Here is an 18,443-nt window from a genome sequence, read left to right as displayed (position 1 = left end):
GTGGAAGGCATGGCCGGTAGGAGACGATGTTGGTGAGCTTTGATTAGTGTACATATTTACTTCTAGAAAGACCCTTTTGCGAGAACAGGATTTCTGCTTCTACCACCTGTTAATGATCTTGAGCTTCCCGAGGTCGTGTCTGACAGATCACGTGTCCTGACGGTACCTTCCTTCCCTACCTAGGTACCTAGGTAGGTAAGTAGGTGCGTCATCACTATCCGTGCATCCTCTTCTCCACACCAACGAGTGCGACTTCATCGACGAACGATCATTATGCCTTCATCTATTCCAGACGTTGCATACACTCCCACCTTCCCGAATACTCCTCCGGTGCTGCGAAACGCGCTTTCATATGGCTTTGAAGGCACAGCACAGCCTGATGTCTCTCGCCATGCGCGGCATGATATCCAGCAAACCTCCCTTTACCTTCATCACCTACAATCTCACGATCCCTCATCTTATCTCGACTCACTCACTCTCACCTTGGACTCTCTTACACATTAGCGCCCTTGTCGAAGGTAGCTTCTGGACGACTTCACGCATCGTATATAGGACTTCTTTTCCTCAACACCATCTCTGGATCTCTACACCCCACTTGGCTGACTTCGACTAGCCCTTCAACGACTGCTTTCCAGCAAAATCATGATGGATCTGTTGGATCTTCCGCCGGAGATCTTTCAGAAGATCATCGCGAGCTACGTTCATAAAGTTGGTGTCAGTGAGGCATGGGAACGACGCGATGTCTGCAGTGAGTGCCATCTGATGATCTCCCAACATAAACTTATTCGCTCTAGGAACATTCGCCGCCTTCATCTCCGAAGAGTGCTTCGGCAGACAGCCCATGATCAGATACGCTCAGTCGGCAGCCAAACGATTCTTCCTCCAACACGTAAAGCTGTTCCTTACATACCGATGCAAAAGCTTATATGGGGCTCCGACACTACTGCCCAGTCTCGTTCGTAACGTCGTTGAGCACTTCATGACGACTACATCACAGACATCGGAGACAGTTCGCGAGGCCTATACGGACCGAGTTTGCGACGCCATCGTCAATCACCTTCCTAAGGGCTTGCTGTTCAGACTCGCCACCAAGCCCACCCTCCTCAAGTGTAAGAAAGTCGCCAGCGATCCGGTCGAAAACTATTGCTTAACGATCGCCATATTGATGAAAGACAAGGAGCTTGTCTCCCACTATCTCTTTCAAGGCGTCTCTGTGTGGAATAGAACCGAAGTCTATGAGATTCCTCTCAAGGTCGCTGCGCAATATGGATCTATCGAGTTCGTGGCTCAGCTCTTGGAAGACGCAAAGAGCAGTCTAATGAAGTCAGCTAAGGCCAAGCCGATGATGCACCTGAGTAACATCATCGATCGCACTATTCGGTCTGGACACTGGAATGTTGCCATCATTGTCATAGACTGGTGGTTTCAGCATCTTCGTAAGCCCCCACCAAATTCCATAGTAGACTGGGTCATAGCAGCTACTAGTGCTCCTAGGACTGAGTTTCTACACCGGATACTGGACCACGATCACACCCCCGCCGCAAAATATAAGCTAGTGGCACGCCTCTACAGTTATTTCGATACTTGGGGCGTTGGTCGCATGAGTCGTCTTGCCATGGCTTTGATCAGTCGAAACATTTTAGACCCTTCAAAATTCTACAGTCATGTACTCTCACTCTCCGGCTCTCTCTTAGCCCTCGCGGTTGAAAAGGACGATTTCAAACTCGCCACGAGATACCTGAAGCTTGATCTGAGTCCAAATGGTCTGCGAAACCCAGAGGGCAACCTCGAATATCCGCTGGTCCGAGCCGTCAAGAGATGCGACGAGACTATGGTTAGGCTTCTACTTGATCATAACGCCGATCCAGAGCCAGCGCAACGCTGGATCTCCAAGGCTTTTGACAAGCCAGATGAAAGGCCCTTCAAGCGCTTTTCAGAAGAAATATGCTGTGACTGGCGGAAAGAATGGGACACCACAGAGAGCATTGAAGCACTGATACGCCAGGCCGCCGAAGCCAAAGATCGGAGAAGGAAAGAGGCTTTCACCGACGCCTAGCAGTGTGCGACAATATCTCAGGCACTCATATTCAGTATGGCGGTTTTGCGATCCATGAAGACGGCGGCAAGAGTTCTTCCCTCATGATTTTGCACATCATATGCGCTCTCTAAAACTCTCAAGTTTCTGATCGTGTCCCGGGATGTCTCTGACGTCTCAAAAGCCATCTTCTTCTTCTGATATTCTTGCCTTCGATTTTCAGCATGCGAATCCCCGAATCCATCAAACTCAACGAAAGTACTTGCTTTCTTCTTTTCTTTGTCTACGCGCAGTGGGCTTCAGCTCTCACTCTCCATAGCTTTATCAATACAATACACCATTCACCTCTAACGAACACTGAGCTACCAATTCCTCTGCTGTGACCCACAATCCAGTTAAAGCACCCTATTCAGGTGAAAAACTGAACATCGTGAGGCCTGTATCAACCCTACATCTTCTCAGTCGCGTGTTGTTGGCCTGATGTAGGCTGCACATTGCCTGCCTATCCAGTGTTTTCCTTGTATGAGGAGGTAGCCTACCCGAAGTGCAGGACGCAACTTGTCGACGAAAGGTACACACCCGTATCACAACAACTTCATAGAGAACGAAAGTTTTGAACTTTACAATGAATATTTCTGTCGCCGGCCAACTCTTGCGAACCAGGCGAACAATACTGTTACAAAGCCAATGCGCACTTGTCTATGCTACAAAAGCCACGACACCATACGCATGCTTACGTCTAGAGTGGAATGAAACCCTTTGAATCATCGCCAAGCACTCCTCCATGTCATAAAAACCATGCCACAATGCACCTTGGAAAGAAAGAAGAAAGAGATCGATAAAACTACATCTTCAGCCACTCTCACCTCCTGGCATTCAGATCCTTGAAAGTCGCTGGGCTGGGAGGAACCAATGGGCCCTTGACGCCATCGTTGCCTTGCGGCTCGATGTATCCAGGTGCCTTGCCGTACTCACCGGAGAAGTACTTGTGGAAATCTTGGCTGTCCTCGAAGGGACGGGGTCCAAGTAGTCTAATCATGTCTTCGCGGCCGAGCATCTCCTTCTTGAGGAGCTCCTCTGCTACGAGGCCGACTTCGTGCTTCTTCTCGGTGAGGAGGTCCTTGCATTGCTTGTAGGCTTCGTCGACGATGCGCTTGACCTCCATGTCGATATTCTTGGCGGTGTCTTCGGAGAAGGGCTTGGTGAGTTGTTGGCCCTCGCCGTCTTCGAAGTAGATGTATCCGATCTTCTTGCTCATGCCCCATTTGCTGACCATGGCGGTGGCCATGGCGGTCACCTTGCGGAAGTCGTCGGATGCGCCCGAGGTGACGGTGTCGAAGTGGAGCTCTTCGGATACACGTCCTCCTAGTGTCATGGCCATGCGGTCCATCAGCTGGTTGACGTTCATGAGGTATGTGTCGCCGTTGGGGAGGTACTGGGCGTATCCGAGAGCGCCTTGGCCACGGGGAATGATGGAGACCTTCAGGAGAGGGTCGGCCCACTTGAAGTACCAACCGCAGATAGCGTGGCCGGCCTCGTGGTAGGCGACGGTCTTCTTCTCTTCGGGCTTCAGGACAAGGGACTTCTTCTCAAGACCACCGATGACACGCTCGATGGCTTGCTCGAAGTGTACCATAGCGACAGTCTCGGCATTAGCACGGGCGGCTGCAGGTTGTTAGTAGATATGCATTAGGAGGGACGTTACTACGTACCGATCAAAGCAGCTTCGTTGACACAGTTGGCAATGTCGGCACCGGAGAAGCCCGGTGTCAAAGCTGCCAGCCTGCCCTTCAAGAATTCCATGTCCTCGTTGGTGACGATCTTCGCCAGATGGACACCGAAAATCTGTCCTCGTCCGTCCATGGTGGGCTTGTCGATGCTGATATGCCTGTCGAAACGACCAGGTCTCATGAGCGCTTTGTCCAATACATCAGGTCGGTTAGTACCAGCCAACACAACGACTTGCTCAGTGGTGTTGAATCCGTCCATCTCTGTCAGGATCTGGTTGAGAGTAGCCTCGCGCTCGTCGTTGCCACCGCCGAAGTTCTGCTTCGATCGGGCACGACCAATAGCGTCGATTTCGTCAATGAAGATGATGCAAGGCGTGCTCTTGCGCGCATTGGCGAACAAGTCTCGGACACGCGATGCACCAACACCAACGAACATCTCGACGAACTCAGAACCACTGACACTGAAGAACGGGACGCCTGACTCTCCTGCGGTGGCCTTGGCAAGAAGCGTCTTACCAGTACCGGGGGATCCAGATAGAATAGCACCACGAGGGATCTTGGCGCCGAGCTTCTGGAATCGACTTGGGTCTTTAAGGAAAGAGACGAACTCCATGATCTCTAGCTTGGCCTCGTCCATACCGGCGACATCTGAGAACTTGACCTTGACATCCGTCTCGTGGTTGAACTTCTTGGCGCGACTCTTACCCATGCCGAACACACCACCGCCTCCGCCAGCGCCGCCTCCCGCACGTCTTGTGAAGTAGAAGAGCGCACCAAGGACGAGGATGGTGGGGCCGAAGGACAAGAAGGTGCCGAACCAGGAGATCTCACTCGAGTATGCCACGGGTATGCGTTCGGAGCTTGGGATGCCTAGCTCATACTGCGCGTCGTCCATCTTGCGCTCAAAGGCCTCGACGGAACCGATTGTGAAGTAGTAGTAGAAGTTCTGGTTGACGGAAGGCGAGTCGGGGTACATGGACGATACGGCCTCGCGGTGCAGGTAGACCTTTGCTCTGTTGCCGTTCAGGATGACGATCTTCTCGACCAGACCCTTGTCCAGGAAGGTCGTTCGGAACTCTTGCCATGTTATTTCCTTGGAGTTCTCGCTCGGGAAGATGGTCTTGTATGTGAGGTATGCGAGGAAGGCGCTGATGAGGATCGTGTTGGTGTCCATACCGCCGCCGAACATGGGCCCCACTGGTCCGCCAGCTCCGCCAGCGCCACCCTTGGATCCCTTGCCTGGGCCTGGGTCGTGTGCACCCGACTTTTGCTGTGGTTCCTCGGAGCCGTCCTTGAACTTCTGCTGATGTTGGTCCGCCGCCTTGCGTGCCATGTTGGTTGTTAACCGCGAGATCTTAGCCGCGGTGGCCAGGTCCAGCTTCTCGCCTCTCTCCAGCTTGTCCATCTCCTGTCGCAGCTCTGGTGGTATTCCAGTGCGCTTAATTTCGTCCATTGCCTCCTTGATGTTCTGCTTCTGTGACTTGGGGACGCCCATCGACACGAACGAGACTAGTTGATCCAGCATCTTCTCCTCCTCTGGCGTAAGTTTGGACATTTGAGGCTCTCCCTCCTTCTTTCCGGACAATCTGAACTCAGGCTTGTGAGGCGTGCCGTCCTTCTTCGCTGGCTCGTCATCCTTTTTCTCCTTGGGCTCCTCCGGGGGCCCGGTCGCAAATCTCCGCACCCGTTGCTGGGTATATATACATTGTGGTATCGGTGCTCGTGTGCGTAATGTGCGTGGTGCCCTCGTGGCAGCGTTGAGGCAGGGTCGGGATAGGCGCGCTAGGTTGCCTGAGCGGCGGAGGAGTGTCGACATGGCGGCGGAACAGAGGTGCCGGGACTGCGGGGAGGGGTATAATATAACAATGGAAGGGGGTGTGTGACAAGTAAAGAAGAGTGACTGTATTACCGCGCCTGTTCACTGCCTCGGGCTGGCAGTAGAAGAATGTCTTGTGGCGGGTGCGCTTCGATGGCGAAAGCTAGGATATGACAGAATCATCGAAGTTCTACCCATGCCACCGACACGCCGACTGCCTTACTAAGCGGGGCTGCCTGCCCGCATTACGCGTGAACATGTGCCAGAGTCTAGAACCACGCCTTGACTCGATTGTTTCTTTTGCTTTTGAGCCTCTTATATTCCGCCTCAATGCTCTGCAAGAATGTGCGGTACGTGTAGACACCAATTGCCTCCTTTTAGAGTAGGTTCCCTGCTTCGGTCCGACCGCCACGCGCATTCATCTCCACGTCCAAGAGACACGCAAGTAGGAATTCAACTGATGATAGACTGATAATGCAACTTCATGTCCTCGTGTGAAGTTCGTACCCGAGCATGTCGATCATGCAGATGCGCGACCTCGGGATGCTTGATGCACCGACGGACTAATTCCATCGTCCATCCTGGTCTTGGGCGACGACCATGGGCCCAGGGCAGTCAGCCCGCAGCTATAGCGCACAGCAGCACCAACTTTATTCACACAGTCAGCGCCATGTTTATTCATCCGGGCCGGTATAATAGATACTTAAGGTCTTCGAACTGCCAAAGACTTGCACTTCCCAATCAATCCTACCATAGCAATGCGTCACTCTATCATAGCCTTCGCTGCGCTCACGTTCTCCCCTCTCATATCCGCCCAAGCACCCAATGCTTCAGACGCTACCTACCTGACTGCACCTGCTTTAGTCACCACACCTGAGAACACCACCACCATTCAATGCTGGCGCCTGAAATACCCTTTCACAGTATCTACAACAGCAGGGACCGCGGGAAGCCGTGCCATTGCATTAGGCAATGTGACGAGTCTAGGCTATGTCATCCAGCCACCGCGATTTGACGGCGGATTGCATAATGCGCCTACAACACAGTGAGTAGATTGGCTGTACGCTGAGCTGCGCTGACACTTTCAAGAATCGTACACTTCCTATCTGGACTCGCGCGTATCACTTTACCCCAGGACCCATCTCAGGAGCTGTGGTTGCCTGGGGGTAAGGGCGGTCTGGTGGTCGCTGCGGATGTAACGGGCGAGGGACACATAACAACGTATCCGAGTGACCAAGACACGGTCGCCATTACTGCTCCTTTTGACGATGGTGTGGTTCCACAGTATGAAGTGATCAACGAAGGGCCGTGTATGGGGCGACAGACGTTCATCTAGTAGACTAGGAATGCGATGTGAATGGAAAGAAGGTGCATGTTGGTTGTACAGTCTATTCGTTGGCCCGATGCAAAGAGAATTGTAGTGTTCCGCTTCCTTCCTCCAACTCCTGGTGCTATACACCTTCATTCATCTCTTATTATACAGCCACTTACTCCTCGTCGGCGAACAGGGCACGGCCAGTCTTGGAGTTGAGGAACTCGTTCCTGATGTCATTGTCAGCGTGCCATTCAACGCATCTTTGCCCATATATGATCCTGCTGTTCCTGGTAACATCCATTGACTCACCTCTCGATAGCCCACTGCATGGTGCCGTATGCGATAGCCAGAGGGGGGATGAAGTAGAGGACTTGGTTCCTTGAGCGGCGCATGACGTTCCAGAAGCCCTTTCCGATGAAGGTAGCCATGGGGCGCTGTCGGTTGGGGCTCAAGGCGTAGGTGACGACGCCCTTGCCGGGGCGGCCACCACCCTCGTAGGGGTTACCCCATGAGCCGATGTGCCAACTATGCCACTGTCAGCATGATGTCCTTCCTACTCCGATGGGTGTGCGATGCGAGGCGGGTCGAAGAACGGATTCTTTCGGGGAAGGTGGCCGGGGCTGCGTGCGGGTGGAGCGCGGACGTACGTGGTCTTGGTCTTTGCGAGGGTTTCAGACGGTCCCATAGCCATTTTGACGGTGTGAGAGGTGCGTGTAGAGGTGCAATGCGTGGGCGGCGGCGTTGGCGTTGCTGTCAGAAAGCTGCGAGCGGTGCTGGGATGCCAAGCCTTTTCTGCTAGCACCAAATGCGGCAAGGCGCGGCAAGAGCGAATAACACCAACCTGATTGGCCCCTCACCTCCGACACAATCCTCTCGAACATCCACCTTCCCATTACCGGGCTGGAGGAGCTTTCACATGGCGGCGACTACATCGTGATGTAGGGACACTTATCTAAGCCCCTAATCACGCCGGCTGCGCATGTTCCTACGCGTCAATCGGCCTGGACTGTCGAGACAATATCGTAAACTCAAACCGGAGAGACATTACAAAAGACAGCGGAAACCCTGGATTGAAGTGCGCATCTGGACCTTGAAACTAAGTGGTGGCTGTATCCGACCACAGTTCCGATAGATCGGCTATCATTGCATCAGCGACGGCATACCCGCGTTGCAGCACGCTACGAAACAAATCCAAGACCTCGTCCATGTCATGAGCATCCCGAACACGCGCTCCTGCTACCCTCAAAGGAAAAAACAGCAGCACACCCGCAACCCCATTATCCAGCAACTCGCGACTCAGGCAAAGGATTTGACGCATGTGCCACTCGATCTGGGAGCGAGCTAGGATCGGCGCATATGGTGCCATTGGCTTGGTCCAATGTACATGATAGTCGTAAGTACCCGAAAGGTAGATGCTAATAGCGTTGTAGTATATGTGAGCAACGAGAAGTTCTGGGTCTGATGCACCGCATGCATGCTGCCAGCAGTTGCTCACCTCCCACCATTCATGCAAGGATTGCTGAAGTAGTAAGCCTTCAGCAGCAAGGTATTGTGCGCGCTCAGCTTGTACTTCCTCTCGCAGATGCTCTGCTTCAAATTCACAGAATTGGATAGTACGTATACTCAACTCAGAAAAGCTGGGTAACATGTCGAAGAGTGCTTCTTTCGGGTGCCAGAGTGCTGCACCTTCGCCGGTCCAGAGCTCTGTCAGTGCGGTAGTCCACACAGGCTGACTGAGAAAAGTCGGTTCAGAGTAGATCAAGGCCCTCGATATCTCGAATATACGGGCTGAAAGGAAGAAGTTACGCTTCTGCGTATTCTTTTGGTCTGGAAGAGCAAGGCACGAAGGTGGTTGGAGCCGCAGGATTGCGCAAGTCCCGTGCAGGAAGTGCGAGAGCCAGTTAGTCCCGCTGGCGTCGCACATTAGCTAAGCCATGTTAGCCGTTGTCACCTCATCTATGGGGTTGGCGCTTACCTCGAACAGGCCAAGCAGAAAAGTCGTCCACAGTGTTGATGGATCGTCCGCAAACTTGTTGTGGGTAATGCGGGCTTGGACACTTCTCACGGATCCTACGTAAAGCTGCATCGCGCCCTGGCGTCCTTCAGGGTCTTTGGCTCCCAAAACATCCCATTGGATCCGTTGGCATCGATGCAAGGCTGCTACTGCACAGAGAGCATCCCTCAAAGCGACCGAAGAATGCATCATGCTTTGCATCTCCTTTTGCAGTAGTAGACCACCACTGGAAAGAACATTCATCGGTAGGAAGGAGCTGAAAAAGTAAGCTATGTTTTGCTCAGTTCTCCCTGGACTGATTGGCGATTGTGGCTGAAGCTGCTTCTCGGCTCCTGGGTTAACGAAGACAAAACTCGAAACTGCCGACCTCATGGGCACCACACACGCTTGTCTTCTCCCTTTGCAGTAATCGCAAGGAACGCCGCCATTACACTATAACCAATTAGTGCTGGCAGTCTTGGTAGGGCTGAATCACTTGCTTTGATTTTGCGCTTAACGCAGGCTTCGCACCTTTTCCGTCTAGCCTTACGACCATCATACGGCCCAATGCTGGGTGACATGCGTGGCGCTCGTGCGAGGGTAAGTTGTGTAGCGACAAAGGCAGATTGCTAATGCAAGGCAAGCGATGAGGCGTCGTCTATCACAGCATCGGAGATTTGCAGGATGTCGTAAAAAGATGCTTTGGGAAGTGGTGTCGCGTCGCTGAAGGACGAAGCATACGAGCAACAGGCCTACTAGAGGCGGTGCCAGCTAACTTGACCGTTTCAGGAAACGAAATAACGCGTCTAGACTTTCTTGGGACTAGATACCAATGGCACCGACAAGTCGCCGAGGGAGATCTCCTCCACTACCCATGTCAGTCCAAAATGCGGCTCTGCTGCACTAGCAAAGAAACCGGAGTATAGTCGTATCCACTTTCATGTCCGCTGTTGGTCACGATAGAGCGCTCGGAAGAGGGTCGAGCATCTCACGCACGTAGATGCTTACCTTCAGCCAAAACTATAGATACCACCCATGCGCTCGAGGAATTCGATTACCAGCACCTTCCTCTGCATTCGCTTCCAACTCTCAGAGATCTCACACACTCTCTTCACCGTTATCAATAATCGACAACATGGGACTTCGCACTTCAGTTCTGCTAGTACTTCTGGCATCTTCGCCTGGCCTTACATTCGCCAAAACTACACTCCCAATCGTCACCTCTCATCATCAAGATGTAATGATCGCTTCCGCCTCACTGACCGACCATACTCGCTCGGATCCATACGCCAACGATGGACGCCCTCGATCTATCATGGTATCCGGCTTCTACCCCACTACCCAATGCCGTCGCAAGAAAATCGAATCTTACATGCCTCCCGCGACCGCATCCTTCATGGACACCAAGTTCGGCGCATACGGTCTTCCCAACGGCAGCTTCAAATCACTGGGCCTTGAGACCTGCATGACTCCGGCCAAACGAGGCGGTTGCTCGAACGACTTGCCAGTCGTCCTCTTCTCAGGCGCACTCGCTACATCCCGACACCTGTACAACGCCATGCTCCAGAACATCGCGGCTACTGGTTATGTGGTGCTTTCCATTGACCACCCCTACGATGCGGATATGGTTGAGTTCCCGGATGGCACCATAGTGACGGGTGTCGATATCGAGAGCGATGCCGAGATTGAGCTTGCACTCAACACACGAGTCGCAGATATCGAGTTTGTCTCCAAGCAAATGAAGAACGCCTCAGCCATCAAACACCTACTTCCGGGATATGTGGGCGGCAAGAACGCACCCGAGATGGCTGTCGTCGGACACTCTCTAGGAGGCGCAGCAGCTGCCAGCGCGATGATGTCAATAACCTCACTCAAGGGCGGAGTCAACCTCGACGGCTCCATGTTCGGTTCCGTATTGACAACCGGCTTCAACAGCCCCTTCATGCTAATGGGCCACGAGAACAAGACACGAGAAACCGACCCATCCTGGAAGACCATCTGGCCAAACCTGACTGGCTGGAAGAAGGAGTTTGAAGTCAAGCACTCAGCACACTACAGCTTCTCGGATCTCCCCTTGGTCATTTCTGCATTGAGTCTGGATGGGAAATTGCCAGCGCAGGTAGGAGAGCTGCTGGGTTCTATTGAGGGGCGTAGGATGACGGGCCTTACGACTACGTATGTGACTGCTTTCTTGGATATGGTGTTGAAGGGTGGGAAGGAAGGTGCTTTTGCTAAGGCTGGCGGTCGGTTCACTGAGGTTGAGGAGGTGGCTTAGGCGATGAGGAGGATGTCGCGATTGGAGTTGTGCCTTGGTGTTGGAGGTACAAGGGACGATGTTAGTATTCTATAGTTATGTCGATAGTCCTTAATCATTAAACTGTAGTGGCTTACCGTATCCTGGTATTACATTAGTCCCGACATCAAGTCCTTAAACTCCATGATTCAACATCTTGTGTCGTAACTCCTTACTCCTGTCAATGGCGTCTAGCGTTTGCCTAATTTGGTGTTAGCGCCGTTGCCGTGCACGAATCCCCAGCCGGTCTTCGGCAGAACTTCTTTCACACCACTCGTCTCTAACAGCAACAGCGCCCACCAGCTCACCTCCATAATGAGGCTGCCAAAGCCAACCACAAAGCAGCTCAGTTCTGGTGCGCGCGTGCCTACTCCAACGACGCATCCGTCCTCCGTTCCCGCTCGCAGCGGATTTGGGAAGAAAAATGCCCAACGGCACCAAAGGTTGCGTACTTTCGACGATAGACCGCCGCCGTCAAGTCTGGATAGCCAGAAACAAGAACGCTTTGATGATGCATCATTCCAGCTGTATCTCGAAAAACGACTGGAAGAGTTAGGAGAGGACCTCAAACTTTTGACGCGCAACTCTCCATATTGACTGCTTGCAAGCTTTTTCAGCAACACTACTTTCTTCTGCAACTATAATTGGAAAGATTTTCCCGAAAAGCCTTGGATTTCGGGAACGACATCCGTGGAGACAACTCGTTCTTTATGCCGAGGCCAGTATCACAAGATGGTAAAGGATAAATATCTGCATAGTCGTAGAGACATCGAACAGAAATGCCCTAAGCTACACAGATACCTGGTAGAGTATCATGGCAGTACACGGCAAGCTATCCTTAGCACATTACCACTACGGATAGCTACGGGTGACGCATTGACGACTGCACACCTCCTCGCAGACCGGAAATTTGTGAAACGAGCTCTAGACTTGCGCACGACGGTCAAGAACATTTTTCATACTGCGATGCTCATGAACAAGATGCTCAAAGAACTGGAGAATACTCGCGTAGTGTCGGCAGCATCACTATTTGACATGGACTACTTCCAGATCAAGGTACAATTTCATTGTAAGAGGGAAACCCAACGAGAAGCTTTGCGAAATGTGCGTAGGTCAACGCAACATGTACGGTCGACTGTCGAGCCATCCGCTTCAGACTCTGGACTTGGCCTGTGGAAACGTATCTCTGCCTTGCCACCACGGTTTCATGGTAGCCATTGGCTTCAGTTGATTCTCAATCCTCGGGAGACTCAAACATCTCAGCCAAGGCACAACTCCGCTTCGACACAATACAACCGAGCTGGTGCGGCTCGGGTCAAGCCTATTCACCATTTCTACGACCATTTTGCTTTCCTTGACAAGCATTCTCAATTATGGCCAGCTTCTATTCTACGTCTCATGCATTACGAGATGAACAAAATGTTCGGCCGACTGCATGGGCAAACAATACCGCATTTCTTAAACGAACATTATAAGATGACGAAGGCGAGGGCTCATCAAATACCTGTCCCTGTTGTTCACGCGCGTGTCGCGCAGTGGATCGCAATACGGAAGTTGCAGGCCCAGATTAACATGACTGCAAAGGAGCTGGTGGACATGGTTGACGACCTCTTCGACTTTCAAATCTTCCAATATACCAACACATCTGTCCGGATATCGCAGGTTTTGATTGACAAGAGTCGTGCTATAGGAATGGAGATGCTGGAACGCGAAGAATCGTGAAGACACTGGGTACATGGAGAAGGCTGCGATCTGAGTTTAACAGGCGGTTTGAGCGCTACAAGAAAGATGTCAGAATTTTACGAATCAGCACATGCATCAATTCCATCTGCTAGAACGAGAACCGCTCTCGTCAGCATACGTTCTACCGGAGTACTACACAGTGTCATGTTGCAGTCTCACCTGGGCATACTAGAGCCCTATGTCCTGCGTGGATTCTTGTTCTAGGGTCGCATACCAAGACATACACACCATTGAGACCGTCATAGCACGTGTCAAAAGTGACAGCCCATGCCACCTCACGAGCGGTGGCGCGTGGTAAATGTCAAAGACGATTGACTAGCAACGTTATGGCCGGATCCTACCGAGTATCGAGGGGCACAATCGCATGTACCTGTACTAGCACAAGCGTATCCACAGAGCTGGCGTTCTCTCCTCATTGTATGTCATTGTACCGCATCGTATCCATGGACGTGAAGAATGACCTACGGAGAAGAGTACGCGCTGTGACGATGCAAGCTGTAAGACGTGCGGCTATGCGGCGCGCCACCAACCTGCTAATCAGCTTCTTGCAGAATACATCGACATTTGAAATCATTAATAAGAACAACAGGAGCGAAAGTGACGTTTGAGGTGCACCACCAGGAGGGCTAGATCCGAGGCTTGCCGTGCGATTAAACGTTCTTCCAGTGGTCCCGATGTTTCTAGCGTGATGACGTCACCCGCAGCTGTCGCGCTACATCTATGATATGGAGTGTATCAGCACCACGCGTCAGGAGGGATCCTAAAGAACTATAGCACTTTTACAATACCTCAATTACTTCAATCATGGCACCCAAGATCTTCCTGTATGTATATACATTGCAAAGCTAGTCAACTCTGCTGACGTTTCTATCCACGCAGCACCGGCGCGACTGGGTACATTGGAGGCGACACCCTCTTTGCGCTGTACGACAAGCACTCTGATTACGAGATTGCGGCTCTTGTACGAACAGGTGAAAACTATCCTTCTTGTCATTGACGGTGCATTGTGCTGACAATGGTGAAGAGGAAAAAGCAAAGACTGTCACCGAAGCTTTCCCCAAGGTGCGGATCGTCATCGGTGGTTTGGATGACTCCAAGACTCTGGAAGAAGAGGCAGCAAAGGCAGATGTAGTCATTCGTGAGTAGCTCATAGCCTCACTCAGCCATAGAGTCGACACTAACAATCGCAGACACCGCAGATGCATCCGACCACGAAGGCGCCGCAAAGGCCATCGCAAAGGGCCTAGCATCCGGCCACTCCAAAGAAAAGCCCGGCTTCTGGCTTCACACCGGCGGCACCGGCATCCTCTGCTGGGAAACCATGCGCGACGACAACAAACTAGGCGAATGGTCAGAACGCGAATACAACGACTGGACCGCCGTGCAAGACCTAACCGGCCTACCAAAAGACGCCTTCCACAAGAACGTCGACGATCTCGTACTTTCCGCCGGATCCGAATCAGTCAAGACAGCTATCCTCTGCCCACCTACCATCTACGGACGCGGACGAGGCCCATCGAACACCCGGAGTCGACAAGCGTATGAACTTGCGCACCTGATCTTGACCGGCGAATACATCCCCATCATCGGCCAGGGAAAAGCCCGCTGGAACAACGTTCACGTCTCAGACCTCGCTCAGCTCTTCGTTCTACTCACCGAAGCCGCGGTGAACAACAACACCGATGCTAAGCTCTGGAACGAACAGGGTTACTACCTCGTTGAGAACGGTGAACATCTCTGGGCTGATCTCGCGCGTCTGATGGGTAAGAAGGCGACGGAGTTGGGTCTTGTTAGCAAGAAAGAGTTGAAGGAGCAACAGCTGGGTAAAGATAAGGCGATTGAGCAGGCGGGCTTCGAGGCTGTGAGTTGGGGGTTCAACAGTAGGGGCAAGGCGGAGAGGGCGAAGAAGTTGGTGGGATGGCAGCCGAAGGGACCGAGTATTGAGGATACGGTTGAGGAGATATTGAAGGATGAGAAGCAGAGGTTGGAGAAGAAATGAGTGGCTAAGTAACTTATCGATGTAGATTAATTCTTATCTGGGGAAGCATCAACATGCATGCAATCACGGCTCAGTAAGGCGAACCTCCGCACATCTTGGCCGCACCATGCACATGCTGCGCCACAATCCTCAGCCGGCCTGATGTTTCACACGCCAGGCAGCAGCAGTTGCACCTGATTGCGCTTTCAGATTTCCAAGAGTACAAGTTACGCCGAGGTTTCGTTCCATTTTACGTAGGACGCGAGCAGACAAAAGTCTTCTCCGTACACTACATCCACTTGAAGCCAGCAGCTCGCCCATTTGACCAAGTTCATCACTATGGCGAGTATCGAAAGCCGCCCCCTTGGGCAACAGGCTCTTCGTGGCTTTGGCATCTTCCAAGCCATCGTTTCCATACCGACAATGGTAATACTGGGCTTCTTTGCATGGGAAAAGATGACATATGCCTGGGAAGAGAACTATTACTACTTCTTGTACGTGCGCCGTCTACCCACAGACACATTTCACCAATCCCTTCATGCGCAGATCAACTAACGTCTGCAGCGCATCTTCCATAACGGCGCTCATGTCCGCCGGTATTGTGTTCATCGTATACGTCCAGCGCAAGGCCATTGCGACACCGTTCCAAGCGTTCATGTTCGAGATCGCGAAGTCGGTCCTTGCTACAGGACTATGGCTTTGGCTTATCTTGGACTCTGCGTTTGGCCCAGGTCGAGGTTACTATACAGACCCGAAATATGTGAAGAGACGGGTCCAGCGTGATGCGCTCGCCAGTCTATTGTTGCTGTGAGTCTACGGCCGTCGAAAGGAGTAAACCAGGGCTAACTTCGTGCCGTGTCTTCTTCTATCCGCCGCTTGGGTATGCCTATGTTGTTTGGAGGACGAAGAGTAGTCACGGAGACGTTGAGCGCGTAGGCGACGATGAGGAAGGAGTAGATCGAGCGGAACGATCACCGCTGCTATCGCGAAACAGCGGGAGGGTCCTGGGTTAGCGCTGTGGTGTTAGCCACATGTCTTGAGCACTCCTGTGAACGGACTCTGAGGGCTAGATGTCAGATGTAGAGAGGCAATCAACTCTGATCGCTGAACAGACCAGTCCTTGAAAGTTGTTGTATGTGCGACCAAATAGCGTAAAGTAAAAGTATTTCTTTTTGGGGTATGGTACAGGTGCCGTTCAAATACTGACTCTTCCATGTAGCCACTCACTGCTCGCACGCTACGTTCACGTACGGCTACCACAGCGAGCGTACGTGACCACGGTGTGACATGTCCTTCCTTGGGACTGTGTGTTGATCATGTATCGATAAGTCGTCCCTCATCGTAAAGTGAAATAGGCCGTTCGCCTTCCTTTTGTTCACTCTTCATAGCGAAGGTATCCGTGTCCGTGTGCCTCCACAAATTTCAATCAAGCCTCTTATTCGGAGCTGACTCCATTTCTTCAGAAGTCGTTGGGCCAGCACTTCTCCTTGGGCCATGTTGTAGCGTCGTGGCTAGCGGCATGGGCCTCGAGCTGCGCCTTGTTGGTGTTGACGATTTCGCGGCGGCAGTTCTGGCACTGTATGGGTTCAGGTAGTCAGCTATGCGCAATGATGCCGTGCAATGCAAGAGCATCAGGTGAGAAGCGCAAGAGTGCCTACGATGGACGTCGGCTTAGGCGCCTTGACGGGCAGGCCGTTTGCCTTGACTGGCGCGCGGGTGCCAGCCTTGTCGGCTTTCTTGTGCTCGCGCTGGATCTGTAAGATGTCAGTAACTCTGTACCAGGTAAAATGAACTGATTATTCAACTTACTCTATCCTTCTTTGAAATAGGCATTGTCGTGGATCGAGTGGATATGTTGGTGTAAAAACGAGGGGAAATGTTCTGCAAATAGCGCGGGAGAGCGCGATCACTTTGATCAGGGTCTCGCTTAGCGCGTAGTCTGACAGATAAGCCCCGCTTATCGCCGCCTTGCCTCACATCACGAGCCATACTACCTTCACACCATTGACATCGCTTTCAAGCTTTCGAAAGCTCAGCTCGCAAAGATACAGCAAGTTATCGAACATGAGAATTTCCGCCCACAAATCTTGGTGTGCACATGGCACTAATCACGATACGTCTATGTCGTCCGCTTGAACATCTTACGGCAAGGTCGCAAATCTGGACTTCATTGCTACCTAGGTAGAAGTAATAGTCTTTCATGATGCAACGTGAGATGGCAATGCTTGCTGACTACGAAAATTCGATGTCTTCCAGCGGCACTCCGCGTTTTAGCAGCTCTGATTTCGTCAACCTCGGATCATGAGCTGACCATGCGTCTGGCGCACTCTCATGGCTAAAGTGGTCCCAAAAATATCCTTTTGCATCAATTCCTTGACGCCACCCTGGTGGCAATTCAGTCCTCAACCTTGGATCTTCGATCTCAATCTTTCCGGATTCTGTATGTAGAAAGGCCCAGCAGTACTCCCTTGATTTCGCGTCATACTGCATCACCTCTTTAAATCCACCCGGTAGGGGGCCCAATAATGCTTCGTTATTATCGAGTCCAGATACGTAGCTTTCTCCAATGATCTTATAACTCCCATCTGGAACTGCGCGAATGATCATGGGAACGTTACACCCAAGCAGGACGCATACGTGGTCGCCCTCGCGCGCACCTAACGGGCCTATGCCGAGATGGTGGGATGATGTTCTGAAGAACACTCGCCGTTCGCAGTGTCTGAAAATTTGAACTGATAACATATGCTCTCCTTGGTACATGTCGAACTCGCCGTCCTTGAGCGTTACAGTGTCGTGAAGAAACGCTAGGATTGACTCTAAACTTGGAAACTTCTTCGAAGGTGGCACGTACAGGTCCGATACGGCACCTCCACAGATACCAAGACAAAACGCTTCAGCCATGGATTTGCCATCAACGTAATCAGAATCCATATCGAGACCTTTTGCCCACCGTCGGATGGAATTGTAATCGTAATATGACCCATCAAAACTGTCCACCATAGTGATTCGACCCAACCTTAATCCCGTCACTCTCAACACCCTGTCTTGTAAAAACGCTACCTCGCACGCAGTATTTCCGGAAGCGTGCGATTGCGTCATGGCGCTTATAACCAAGTTCCTGAGATCAGGTGTCCATGAGGGCCAATTTCCCAATCTCTCGTCGTAGTCGCATAGACGTAAAAGTTCAAGGCTTTTCGAAGTCCGGATATAGCACATCATAAGATCCGTGTATACATCTCTCACTGATTTCTCGTAATCGGGTCGTAGATCTATTCTCATTTCCGTTGTGGATGATAGTCCGAGAATGCCGTATACGCGATCTCGCGGATCGATGCATCGAGAATGTTGCATGTTTGCAAGCAAAGACGAAAGCGTTGTCCTCCTGGGACTTGCAAGATAGCCGGCATGATTCATGAGCGTTGCGGGACTATGCGATATCCGACTCTTGGAACAAATCACACTTCTCTTGTAGCCGGTAAAACACAGCAGAGTTTGGAGTTTTCCCCAATGCGTTTTGTCCATGCCGCTCAACATCATCGC

The 18,443-nt window shown here is 51.9% G+C and overlaps 7 protein-coding genes across 7 annotated transcripts; 4 read left to right on the top strand and 3 right to left on the bottom strand.

Annotated features, from left to right (window-relative positions):
- Positions 1-645: 645 nt before the first annotated feature.
- J4E79_008355 (uncharacterized protein) lies at positions 646-2,056 on the top strand (the record flags this gene model as incomplete). Its single annotated transcript, XM_049357212.1, has 2 exons — positions 646-748; positions 795-2,056. 2 exons carry the CDS (start codon positions 646-648, stop codon positions 2,054-2,056), a joined length of 1,365 nt encoding a protein of 454 aa, XP_049208576.1.
- Positions 2,057-2,897: 841 nt separating this feature from the next.
- On the bottom strand, positions 2,898-5,581 carry YTA12 (Mitochondrial inner membrane m-AAA protease component; the record flags this gene model as incomplete). Its single annotated transcript, XM_049357211.1, has 2 exons — positions 2,898-3,700; positions 3,748-5,581. The coding sequence occupies 2 exons, from the start codon at positions 5,579-5,581 to the stop codon at positions 2,898-2,900; spliced, it is 2,637 nt and encodes an 878-aa protein (XP_049208575.1).
- Positions 5,582-7,068: 1,487 nt separating this feature from the next.
- J4E79_008353 (uncharacterized protein) lies at positions 7,069-7,587 on the bottom strand (the record flags this gene model as incomplete). Its single annotated transcript, XM_049357210.1, has 3 exons — positions 7,069-7,123; positions 7,206-7,421; positions 7,544-7,587. 3 exons carry the CDS (start codon positions 7,585-7,587, stop codon positions 7,069-7,071), a joined length of 315 nt encoding a protein of 104 aa, XP_049208574.1.
- A 2,698-nt stretch (positions 7,588-10,285) lies between these two features.
- On the top strand, positions 10,286-11,164 carry J4E79_008352 (uncharacterized protein; the record flags this gene model as incomplete). Its single annotated transcript, XM_049357209.1, has 1 exon — positions 10,286-11,164. The coding sequence occupies one exon, from the start codon at positions 10,286-10,288 to the stop codon at positions 11,162-11,164; it is 879 nt and encodes a 292-aa protein (XP_049208573.1).
- Positions 11,165-13,729: 2,565 nt separating this feature from the next.
- J4E79_008351 (uncharacterized protein) lies at positions 13,730-14,924 on the top strand (the record flags this gene model as incomplete). Its single annotated transcript, XM_049357208.1, has 4 exons — positions 13,730-13,749; positions 13,805-13,896; positions 13,950-14,063; positions 14,116-14,924. The coding sequence occupies 4 exons, from the start codon at positions 13,730-13,732 to the stop codon at positions 14,922-14,924; spliced, it is 1,035 nt and encodes a 344-aa protein (XP_049208572.1).
- A 318-nt stretch (positions 14,925-15,242) lies between these two features.
- On the top strand, positions 15,243-15,714 carry J4E79_008350 (uncharacterized protein; the record flags this gene model as incomplete). The annotated part of the gene is made up of 2 exons (XM_049357207.1): positions 15,243-15,397; positions 15,468-15,714. 2 exons carry the CDS (start codon positions 15,243-15,245, stop codon positions 15,712-15,714), a joined length of 402 nt encoding a protein of 133 aa, XP_049208571.1.
- Positions 15,715-16,362: 648 nt separating this feature from the next.
- J4E79_008349 (uncharacterized protein) lies at positions 16,363-16,736 on the bottom strand (the record flags this gene model as incomplete). Its single annotated transcript, XM_049357206.1, has 3 exons — positions 16,363-16,479; positions 16,562-16,657; positions 16,713-16,736. The coding sequence occupies 3 exons, from the start codon at positions 16,734-16,736 to the stop codon at positions 16,363-16,365; spliced, it is 237 nt and encodes a 78-aa protein (XP_049208570.1).
- Between the last annotated feature and the right edge of the window lie 1,707 nt (positions 16,737-18,443).

This window comes from Alternaria viburni (genome assembly GCF_023758015.1).
Source record: "Alternaria viburni strain BMP 2772 chromosome Unknown scaffold_19, whole genome shotgun sequence".
Lineage (NCBI taxonomy): Eukaryota > Fungi > Ascomycota > Dothideomycetes > Pleosporales > Pleosporaceae > Alternaria > Alternaria viburni.
This window is presented reverse-complemented; position numbering and strand designations above follow the sequence as displayed.